This window comes from Panthera uncia, chromosome D4, assembly GCF_023721935.1.
Source record: "Panthera uncia isolate 11264 chromosome D4, Puncia_PCG_1.0, whole genome shotgun sequence".
Lineage (NCBI taxonomy): Eukaryota > Metazoa > Chordata > Mammalia > Carnivora > Felidae > Panthera > Panthera uncia.
Genome location: NC_064807.1, coordinates 12,145,849 through 12,157,949, shown reverse-complemented (window position 1 = coordinate 12,157,949; position 12,101 = coordinate 12,145,849). Strand labels below are relative to the sequence as shown.

The 12,101-nt window shown below is 37.9% G+C and overlaps 1 protein-coding gene across 1 annotated transcript in view; it reads left to right on the top strand.

Annotated features, from left to right (window-relative positions):
* PTAR1 (protein prenyltransferase alpha subunit repeat containing 1) overlaps window positions 1–12,101 on the top strand; it is a 62,825-nt gene that overhangs the window by 18,906 nt on the left and 31,818 nt on the right. Inside the window, exons 3-4 of the mRNA XM_049633720.1 lie at window positions 127–193; window positions 8,860–8,964. Coding sequence (XP_049489677.1) covers window positions 127–193; window positions 8,860–8,964 — 172 coding nt within the window. The remainder of the gene's footprint in view (window positions 1–126; window positions 194–8,859; window positions 8,965–12,101) is intronic.

The following is a 12,101-nucleotide window of genomic DNA, read 5'->3' as shown; positions in this document are numbered from 1 at the left end:
CAAATTACTATGACATGGCATATACATAAGGATAACAGGAGACACAAATATACAGGGCCTTAAAAGAAAGAGAAGCCAAGCCTCAAAGGGTAGGACTCTTTTTAATGTGACTTCTCTTTATTTTAGAACTGATAGATGTCACATGCACCCTGCTGCTTCTAAACCCAGACTTCACCACTGCATGGAACGTAAGGTATGTCTTTCTCACCAGTGATCAAATGAACTTGTCCAAATTTCTGAAGACCTCTAAGCCCCATGAGTTGTTAACTTTTTGAAAAATTAAATATAAACCATGTATCTATTGCATTTTATGCTTATGCCTTCTACCTGTTCTTTATATTACCTCCATGGACAGTTCTGACTTAAACTTGGCTCCTCCTTGTATGTTTTTGTCTTTGCTCCATAAACTTTCCTGTCTGAAATATAAATTATCATGTTGAATTAGAGTATGCCATTGGATACATGCTTTTATTTTCCTTCCTTTTTAGAAGAGTAGATGCAACCAGTGTAATTGGTTGGTTTGTAAGACATTGGTTATGTATTTGTGAAGTACAGTGGGAAGTATGTAGGATGAGGATTCAAGGCCATGACCTTTTAGTCTCCGTTTAGTTACTAATATTGTGACCTCTATGGGCAGATCACTTCAAGTCTCTGGCACTTGTGATTTGGGGAAGGGATCACATACATTGATTAGTATCTTAGTTCTTTCATCTGGTTATTTTAGCTTTAAACACAAAATACTTTATGGAAATATCGAAGTTCAGACCAGGTTCCTGTTTTGTTTTTGTTTTTTTTTCACTGAAATTTTTTCAGTTATATAATATGTATGGTTTTTAAAAAATGGTGGTCTCTTTGACTGATACAAATTCTCTTAGAGGAAAGCAGGATACAAGTTAAAGATAAAAGTGAAGTCCTGTTGAACATTGTGAATACATTTTAAATTTTCCCATAGGAGAGACCATAGATTATAGCTCTTTATCTTTAAAGATGACTTAAATAATTTATTTAATCTTCTGGGTAAGCAGGGTTACATTCTGAGTTAGTGTTCTACAATACCTAGTTTTGTATGTGTCACTGATTTTTTAAAATTTAGTTAACTTCTATTATGTGTCTTTTTAAATTGTTGAATAATTAATATTCAGATATGTAGAGTAAGGAGTAAGAAAAGTATAGAATGAGATACAGGCTTTAAAATTTACATAATCTTAGAATTCTGATTTTCTTTTCTAGAAAGCACCACAACGGTTTGTTTATGAGTGGCTACTATATTATAGGGACATACTATAACTTTACTCATTACCTCATTTAATCCACACAATAGTCGACAACATTTGTTCATTTATCAAGTATTTATTGATCGCTGTATGCTAAGTTCTCGGCACTGGGACTAGAACCACGAACAAAATAAACAAAACCCTGTCCTTGTGGAATTTTTATTCTAATAGGGGAAGAAAGGAAATAAAGACATTTACTAAATAAAATATACATTAGATCAAATGGTGGTTAGATCCTGCGGTGAAACAGTGGGACGGGAAAGGGGAAGGCCAGGAGGAGGATGGGAATACTAGTATTGCAGTTTTAAGTAGGGGGCAGCAAAGACTGCCATGAAGATGGGGATCAATCTGTGAGTTCTGGGGTATGAGCATTCCAAGAAGAGGGAACAGCAGCAAGTGGGAAAGCTGGCGGTGGTGCCCAAAGTGCTCCTTGGTGCACTGAGACAGCAAGGCAGCCCGCGCGGCTGGCACAGCGGGAATGAGGGAGAGAGTAATAGGAGAGGAGGCCGGAGTGTAAGGGAGCCGATCTCACGGGGCTTTTGTAGATCTTCCTAAGCTGTGGTAGGAACTTGGACTCTTACTCAGGGGGGGATGGAAAGTCCTGGGAGCTGAAGAGGGACAGTATCTCACTTTAGAAACTAGCTCCTGTGGAAAGTAGACTATAGGAGTGCAGGGGCTGGTTGGGAACTTAGGCAGTGGTTGCGGTAAAAGATGAGATGCGGTTAGGTGAGAGATGCTGTGATTGGAGGTAGAATTTAGAAATGGAAAAGGTGAGATTCTCACTGTATTTTATTGAACCGTATAAGCTTTGTATTTAATAAACCAATTTTAAAGGCACAGATGATGAATTCGATGCGGGAAAGAGAAAGAAGAAGGTCAAGCTTGTGTCTGGTTTTTGGCTTGAGGAATGGAAAGGATGGAGTTGCCCTTTACTGAAATGGGGCTGCCTGGAGGAGGAGCGGATCCAGGTGGGGGTGCTGGGTGGAAGTGAGGAGTTCAGCGTGGGACACATTAGATTTGTGTCCTTGTACTTGTGTATGAATCTGAAGTTCAGGCAGGAGTTCGAAGCCAGATGTAAATATGGGAGTCACTAGAAAATGGGTGGTGGTATTTAAGGCCCTGAGACTGTTTGAGGCACCCAAAGGAGTGGGTGTGGATAGAGGAAAGAACCGGCATAGAAAGCACCGGGACACTACAGGTTTCTAGTGCTGCACAATCCAGTATAGTGGCCACAAGCCACGTGTGGCCCTTGAAAGGCGACTCATCTCAGTTGACATGTGCTGTAAGTGTAAACTACGCATCAGATTCCAAAGACTCAGTACCCCCAAAGGTAAAATATCTTGTTAGTAATTTTTAGATTGAATTACATGTTGAAATTATATTTGGGGCATATTGAGTTAAATAAAATACATTGCTTTATACTTGTTTGTAAGGTAGCTGTTAGAAAAGCTGAAATTACATACAGGGCTCACATTGGTGACTCACATATTTCTGTTGGGCACTGCTGTCCTAGACTGTGTGATGAGGAATCCGTAAGGGAGACTTCTAGGAAGGAGCTATAAACTCACAACTGAGAGCTTTCTTATGGGTAGGGACCACGTCTTTTTTTTTCCCCCCCTTTCTTTCCCTACCATCGAGTACTCTAGTGCCTGGCACATAATCAGCCTGGCACTGAAAATAATTAAATTGAGTGAAAAAGAAATGAAGGTAATAGAGAAGTGGGAGTACCGTTTTCCCTCATGCTCTCAGTTCATCATTATCACAGAGGACTTGAAAATCCTTCAACCAGAAAAGATTGTTACTAGCACAGTGTACAAACATACACACGTACATAGACATGTACACACACATACACACACACATATATAATTTATTCTATATTTTATAGGGAAGTTCAGTTCAGAAGAAAGAACCTGGTCTTAACATACATGGATCTTGGTCCTTTTTCATTAATTAACTAGCAGTTGACTTTAGAGGCAAACACTGTTAACTTCACAACAGTTTTAGTTTCTATATCTGTGAAATAAAAGATTTGAGCTAGGTAATTTTTTTATGATTCTTTTCAAGCTGTTTTTGATTTTTGCATGGTCTGGTTTTTGGGAAATTCGCTCCATAAATGTGACTTCAATGATATTCACAGCAATCACTTTTGAAAGTTATTCTAGTAAGATGATCAGAGAAGTTTTGTGCTAAAGGAATAAAAAGGAAACCTTTATTCTTTAAAAAAAAGTCCATTTGTGGGTGTGTGTTCTAGTAAGTCTTAATTCGTATCAGTAAGGCTGACATGAAGACATAGGATCATGAGTACATTTTCTGCAAAAACAACCAGCTTTGGAAAGTAAATTGATCTAACCTTGTAAGGTCTCTTGCAGATCAAATACTTAACACTCTATTTAATTGTTGGTGTATTTCTTGTGCAGTAACTCTGGGAAGCATTGAGTGATTTTGACTGTATGTTAGAAACCGCTAAAACATGGTATTAATACATCAGCATTTCATTTTATAGGTATTGTGGCCTCGGGGGAAAAAAAACGCAAGAATAAGTTTTTGAGCTGATTTCCTGTGATTACAGTGAGTGATGGATATAGTTTAAAAATCCAGCCAGTTGCAGAAAAAAAATGAATGGTACTTTTTTTGCTTTGAAATTCAGCAAAGTACTTCATGAAGGAGCTTGACTTCATAACAGTGTCCTATTTTTTCCATCATTCCATGAACCTACATAGAGTAATAAGCAGAACATCTTTGAGCAAAGATAAATAACAAAATAGCTGACACCAAGTTCCCGTGATCGTGTCCTTTACTCATAGCCTATTGAGTTAAACTGGGGACTTTATTTTATGCAGATTAGATGTTTGCTTCCAATCTGAGTTCCAAGACCTTGAGTCTAAGTTACCGATTTTCCCCTAGCTTCAGTTGTCTCTTCTGTAAAATTGAGATGATAGTAGGTTGTGCCGTATGGAATTGTTTTTATAAATCAAAAACGATTAAACCTAAGCATCCAGATCCTGGTTTCTAACACCCTTCTCTAAAAAAAGGAAACAGGCTTCTTGAAGAAATGTCTCATTCTAAGAGCAGGGCAGGAAATATATAAGATGAGTGTGGAATATCTCAAAGAGCCAGAAAGTAAGGAAGTGCTCAAAGAGGAAAATGATGGGAATATGTCAGGGGTTTCTATAGCCAAAGCTTGAACACCTGAGCAATAACATACCCCTGGATTGTACCCTGAAGTGTAAAATGGGTGTTCATAGTGACTCAGTGACATAAATAATTGACTAAGCAAGCAAAAAGTAGACAGATCTCCCGTATGGAAGGATTCCAAGTAATTTATCCAGGCGGTCCCCTCAGGGAGCTGGAGTACAACTCCCCTACTCCTTAATTGGAATTTCTTTCCAAAAAGCACAGTGGAGAAACCCGACATGTACCATCTTACCAAGGTCATCAAGGTCAGCATCAGCTGGGACAAGTCATGATGTTTTGTGCCCTGGGAAATGATGCGATAAAGATTGCACTTTGTGGTCGCTTCCTCCTCAAAACCCTGGTCTAACCGTAAGAAAAGTTTCATATGAAATACCTCATTAGGGCTTATAAAGACTGTCAAGGTTTATCTGAGGAGCCTAAGGAGACAGAACCAAACGTAATGTGATGTTCTGGTCAGGGTGCTGGACTAGATAAAGGACATTTGGTAAAAATGAAGGAATTCTGAATAAAGTGTGGACTTCCAACAGTAATTTACTGATGGTGGTTCATCAGTTATGACAAATGTACTATAATATATTAATAAAGGAGACTGGGTACAGGGTATACAAGAATTCTCTGTACTATCCTTAGAACTTTTCTGTAAATTTAAAACAATTGTAAGATTGAAAGTTTATTTAAGACTTTTTTTTCTAAGTGATCTCTACACCCAACATGGGGCTTGAACTTATAACCATGAAATCAAAGTCACATGCTCTACCCAGCCAGGTGTCCCAAAAGTTTATTTAAAAAAAGAAATAAAATTAAGAAATAAATTCTTAAAAAAAAGAAACTGCCTGGGTGGCTCAGTTGGTTAAGCGTCCAACTCTTGATTTTGGCTCAGGTCATGATCTCGCAGTTTGTGAGTTCGAGCCCCACGTCAGGCTCTGTGCTAACAGTGCTGAGCCTGCTTGGGATTCTCTCTCTCTCTCTCTCTCAAAATAAATAAATAAAGTTAAAAAATGTTTTTTAAAAAAATAATAAAGACAAACCCCCCAAAAAACCCCAAAACAATTGGGTATCGGCAATTTCATATGGTTCTACATAATACAGGATTGTTTTGAGGATTAAATTAGATAATATATGTAAGTCACTTAACACAGTGCCTGATTCAGGGAAAGTGTACAGTAAATGGTAGTTTTTATGAGGATGATTTTTATTATCATTATGGTTATTTCAGACAGAATAAAGATATACAATAAAAAAAAAGATGGCATTTGTTTATTCACTCATTACTGTGTGCCATGCACCGAGCTAACCAGTGAAGACTTAGCCATGGACAAGATACACGGCCCCTGGTTTCCTACAAATTAAATCAAGTGACAGCAGAGAGAAACCATAACTAATAACTAGAGATGGAGAGAACACAGAAAAACTTAAATGAGATGAACTTTGTAGAAATATAAAAGCCCTCGCTTAATTTCATCCCAGTAAGGTTGTGCGTGTAGCACAGCACTGTTCCCATCACCCCCTGCTCTTAATAAAACCACACAGGTGGCCTTTTCCTTTCCAAGGTACTTGTCCCCACATTTATTTGACCTTTGTTTTCTTCCTTCGTCCTCTGTTAGCAGTGTATCACCTAAGGCTTTTAGGATGAATCTCAAAGCCCAGCTTATTCAATATGCCTGAAAATAAAGCCACCTCAAATTTAAGGCAGTACTCCATTTCCTCAATAAGAAAAGTCTAAAAAAAACTTTTTAGGCTAATATCAATATGTAATCTTAAACTATGTGCATGAGATAAGCAAATGTCATACTCTGATAATTTTTAAATTTAGTCACATACCTTTAAAATAGCATGTTATGTAAAGTATTTTAACTTATTAATTCATCATATTCTTACATTTCATCAAACAATTTAATTCAAATGTTTTATGTGGTTTATGGACATCAGTGACTTTGTCATCATGAGAGTTATTTTTTCAACTTACTCAGTTTTCCAGAGCACATCAAGTTTACATGTATCTAGCTTGTTTGAGATATAGCACTTTATGAATCCATGTGTGACTAAAATTTTTCTCAAGATAGATTCCTACTTGAATGCATTTGAGCAGTTGATTTTCTTTTATGATTATGTCTTGGTTCTGTGATAGCTATACCTTAATCAATTACTGTATTTCTTTTTCAAGTGATCTTTAAAATTTTATGACAGTATTTAATGCCTACAGTGTTCAGTCCTGTCCCCAGGAATGTTTATTAAATTGTTATTTAAATTTTGCTTGCTTTCTTATGATTCTATTTGGTGATATTTTATTTATTTTTTTTTTAATGTTTATTTTTGAGAGAGCGAGAGAGAGAAAGAGAGTGTGAGCGGGAGAGGGGCAGAGAGAGAGGGAGACACGGAATCTGAAGCAGGCTCCAGGCTCTGAGCTGTCAGCACAGAGCACAATGCCCGGCTCAAACTCACAAACCATGAGATTATGAGCCCAAATCAGACGGTTAACCGACTGAGCCACCCAGACGCACCTATCTGGTGATCTTTTAAAGCATCCATATATAATATTGATTGAGGTTATTTCAGGCTGATATAGCTTACCATATATGTTGTTCAAAATAAATTAAGGGAGCACCCCTAATTTTACAAACTTTGTAAAGATTCAGATATAAAGTGACTGCTCTTTTCTGAAGAAAATTTTGATTATTTCCTCATAGACATATGTGAGTCTATGTAGGCAGTTGTAAATAAGGTGAGGTTTAAAATTTAGTCAATGGAAACGAGGCTGCCTACAGTAAATTCTGTACCATGGAGTTTGGTGCATCACCTAGAAGGCTTGTCTAAACACAGTGCTTTGTCACTGGCTTTTGAATCAGTGGGTCTGCGATGAGATCTGAGAATCTGCATTTCTCATAAGTTTCAGATGATGGTGATGCTGTAGTTAAGGACCTTACACTGAGAAACACTGTGTTACAAAGAAGTTAAAATTATATAGGAAAATATTTTGCCTCCTTTTACACTATAGGTATGCTGACTTACTGTATGAACGAAACATTACTGATTTCAGAAGAAAGAGGACATAGGACTGCAAAAGTAATTTGCTGTTGCATTAGTCTTTCAGTGACTAATACAGGAGTATTCTGTACTAATACAGAAGTACATAGACTTCCTGTACAATAAAAGCAAAATAGCAAATCCATTTTTTAAAGCATCCATAAACCTCGGTGTCACTTCAAATTATATTCTGAAATGCCTGACCTAAATGGTTATAAAATATAAATATTTGTTATCATTGTTCAGTATTTTCATTAAAAGGGAAATTGTTTCTCTTATCAAATAAAAATGTAGAAAGAGCACATCGCTGTTGGAAAGAAAATGCATCGTGGTAATTAGGAACTAAATTCATCTAAATAGGTGAGGTATATGATCTGGGCTCTGGTCTTCATGGGATTAAATTTCTCTAAAATAAATGAATTACCAACCCTACCACAGGAAGGACTTTTTAAGATTAGTAAATTCTAGTCAGGGACCTAATTGTATTGTAATAGATTCATTGCAAATTAATTGGGAATATAATCAGGACTATCAGAACCTGAGAAGTAGGTTGAGAGCTCTTGCACGACAGTCTCATAACTGCACAGAACCTCTTCTGTTGGTATTTCAGAAAGCAGCGGTCAGGGTATCAGGGGCCATGCAGGTATTTCACCCAGTAATAACATCTTCTGGGAACTTATCCCAAAAGTAATGGTAGAAACAAAAGAAGTCTTAAACATAACGTTCTGTTTCAGAAATATTTCAGAATAGCAAAAACTTGGAAGCAACCCAAATGTCTAACCAAAGAAGAAAAGGTCATTAAATGATAGCATAGCCAATCAGTGGAAACTATTTGACTGTTTTAAATGTTCACTTTAGAACCGTGGGGTAAGGTAACTCTTAAGCTGTAAAACATAATATAAAATTATATGTTAGGGAAAATTGAAAAATAAAAACAGTAATTTTGTTAGGGTAATGTTGAATGAATGAGTTTTTCCCTTACATCTTAATCATACTGTGTGTACGATTAACTCCAAGTAGAGCAATTCTTGACTCGTATTGGATCTGCCCTACAGATACTGATGTCAGGCCTTGTGAGTTCTGGAAATGAGACAAGCCAGAGAAGCTCTTTGCCCTCTCCAGCTTGGTAATTCAAGTTCCACTACTGATTTAAGAGCTTCTGTTTCAACTTATTAATCCTGCTAACTTTGAGATAAGAGAATATATTCTCGATTACTTTGTGTGATATTTATGAGAGTTTCATGTTTTGTTTTTTTTTTCTTTTTCTTGGAAATTCACTTCAGAGTGAGGTTCCATTAATAGCCACGCAGTATGTTTAGATGGAAAGATAAGAGTAACGGTTCTTTTTATTTTTCTTTTACAGAAAAGAGCTGATCCTCTCTGGCACTTTAAATCCAATTAAGGACTTACATCTGGGAAAACTGGCCTTAACTAAATTTCCAAAGAGTCCAGAAACATGGATTCACAGGTGTGGTAACTTTACACTATAGGATTCTTACTTAGGATTCAGAATGGCTGGACAAAAAACACAGTGTCAGTCAGGGTCACATATTGGTTCAGAGTATGAATTCTTAAGCCGAGTTACCTACTTTTAAATCTATATGCCATCACCTGCTCTCTGTGTGATCTTCAGAAATTCAAGCCTCAGTTTTCTCATTCGTAAAACGGGAATAATAATTACACCTATTTCAGAGTTAAGGGTTGGCTTTATATGAGCTAATGTATGTTAACACTGCCACAGTGCCTGGCACATATTAAATACTCAGTCGATTTTAGCTGTTAGTATTAACTCTCTGAGCGGTCATGATAGAGATGGCATTTCCATATTCAACTATAATGAGCAACTCGGGTTGTAGAATCCATTCGGTGTGTTTCTGGTACAGACTGCCGTAGTGATGGCTGTGGTTATTAAAACTAACAAAATAAGGGCAGCTGAGGTGAGTGGTGTATAGGCCACGCTGAAGTTGCTAAGATGATAATCGCAAAGGATATTTTTAGGTTAAAGGCCCGAGGCAGCCAAAATGCACGTAAAAACTCATCTCAACATCCTGGCTCTCTGAAGCATCTTGCTCTTGGGACTCCACAAAACGACTCCATTTTGACTAAAATGGGATGGTGTGGGCTTGCCGGCTGGGGTTAGTGGGGAAATTCTTTATAAAGAAGTCCATTCTCGGGGCACCTGGGTGGCTCAGTCCGTTAAGCCGCCGACTTCAGCTCAGGTCATGATCTCGCGGTCTGTGAGTTTGAGTCCCGCGTCGGGCTCTGTGCTGGCAGCTCAGAGCCTGGAGCCTGTTTCAGATTCTGTGTCTCCCTCTCTCTGACCCTCCCCCATTCATGCTCTGTCTCTCTGTCTCAAAAATAAATAAACATTAAAAAAAAAAAATAAAAAAAAAAAAAAAGAAGTCCATTCTCCGTTTACTAAGCCACTTAGAACTTTTCTTAAGTCCTGAGCATTTTTAGGATCTTAGTTCAAGGTATCTTAGCTGTGATCTTGCCTTTGGCTAGCATTGCAAATCAGCTGCTTCCACTGTGGAGTCCATGGTATTTTCTTAGTAGGAATTGGGATAACACTTCAGAGAGGCATATGAGCGTGTGTATAGAGGTTTGGAAAGGGGTGATGGCAGGGGAAGTGCATTATTGTACCAATTTATAGGTTTATCTAATATTTTATAAAACAGGCTTTTGTTGTTAAGTAAAAAGCTTCTGTTTGAAAATGACAAAATGAATTTTTATACTCAATTTCTAGTAACCTTTGGGTTGGAAAATTTTGTCTATAAGAATGCTTATTTATTTATTTATTTATTTATTTTTTAATATATGAAATTTACTGTCAAATTGGTTTCCATACAACACCCAGTGCTCATCCCAAAAGGTGCCCTCCTCAATACCCATCACCCACCCTGCCCTCCCTCCCATCCCCCATCAACCCTCAGTTTGTTCTCAGTTTTTAACAGTCTCCTATGCTTTGGCTCTCTCCCACTCTAACCTCTTTTTTTTTTTTTCCTTCCCCTCCCCCATGGGTTTCTGTTAAGTTTCTCAGGATCCACATAAGAGTGAAACCATATGGTATCTGTCTTTCTCTGTATGGCTTATTTCACTTAGCATCACACTCTCCAGTTCCATCCACGTTGCTACAAAAGGCCATATTTCGTTCTTTCTCATTGCCACGTAGTATTCCATTGTGTATATAAACCACAATTTCTTTATCCATTCATCAGTTGATGGACATTTAGGCTCTTTCCATCATTTGGCTATTGTTGAGAGTGCTGCTATAAACATTGGGGTACAAGTGCCCCTATGCATCAGTACTCCTGTATCCCTTGGATAAATTCCTAGCAGTGCTATTGCTGGGTCATAGGGTAGGTCTATTTTTAATTTTCTGAGGAACCTCCACACTGCTTTCCAGAGCGGCTGCACCAATTTGCATTCCCACCAACAGTGCAAGAGGGTTCCTGTTTCTCCACATCCTCTCCAGCATCTATAGTCTCCTGATTTCTTCATTTTGGCCACTCTGACTGGCGTGAGGTGGTATCTGAGTGTGGTTTTGATTTGTATTTCCCTGATAAGGAGCGACGTTGAACATCTTTTCATGTGCCTGTTGGCCATCCGGATGTCTTCTTTAGAGAAGTGTCTATTCATGTTTTCTGCCCATTTCTTCACTGGGTTATTTGTTTTTCGGGTGTGGAGTTTGGTGAGCTCTTTATAGATTTTGGATACTAGCCCTTTGTCCGATGTGTCATTTGCAAATATCTTTTCCCATTCCATTGGTTGCCTTTTAGTTTTGTTGGTTGTTTCCTTTGCTGTGCAGAAGCTTTTTATCTTCATAAGGTCCCAGTAATTCACTTTTGCTTTTAATTCCCTTGCCTTTGGGGATGTGCCGAGTAAGAGACTGCTACGGCTGAGGTCAGAGAGGTCTTTTCCTGCTTTCTCCTCTAAGGTTTTGATGGTTTCCTGTCTCACATTCAGGTCCTTTATCCATTTTGAGTTTATTTTTGTGAATGGTGTGAGAAAGTGGTCTAGTTTCAACCTTCTGCATGTTGCTGTCCAGTTCTCCCAGCACCATTTGTTAAAGAGACTGTCTTTTTTCCATTGGATGTTCTTTCCTGCTTTGTCAAAGATGAGTTGGCCATACGTTTGTGGGTCTAGTTCTGGGGTTTCTATTCTATTCCATTGGTCTATGTGTCTGTTTTTATGCCAATACCATGCTGTCTTGATGATGACAGCTTTGTAGTAGAGGCTAAAGTCTGGGATTGTGATGCCTCCTGCTTTGGTCTTCTTCTTCAAAATTACTTTGGCTATTCGGGGCCTTTTGTGGTTCCATATGAATTTCAGGATTGCTTGTTCTAGTTTCGAGAAGAATGCTGGTGCAATTTTGATTGGGATTGCATTGAATGTGTAGATAGCTTTGGGTAGTATTGACATTTTGACAATATTTATTCTTCCAATCCATGAGCAGGGAATGTCTTTCCATTTCTTTATATCTTCTTCAATTACCTGCATAAGCTTTCTATAGTTTTCAGCATACAGATCTTTTACATCTTTGGTTAGATTTATTCCTAGGTATTTTATGCTTCTTGGTGCAATTGTGAATGGGATCAGTTTCTT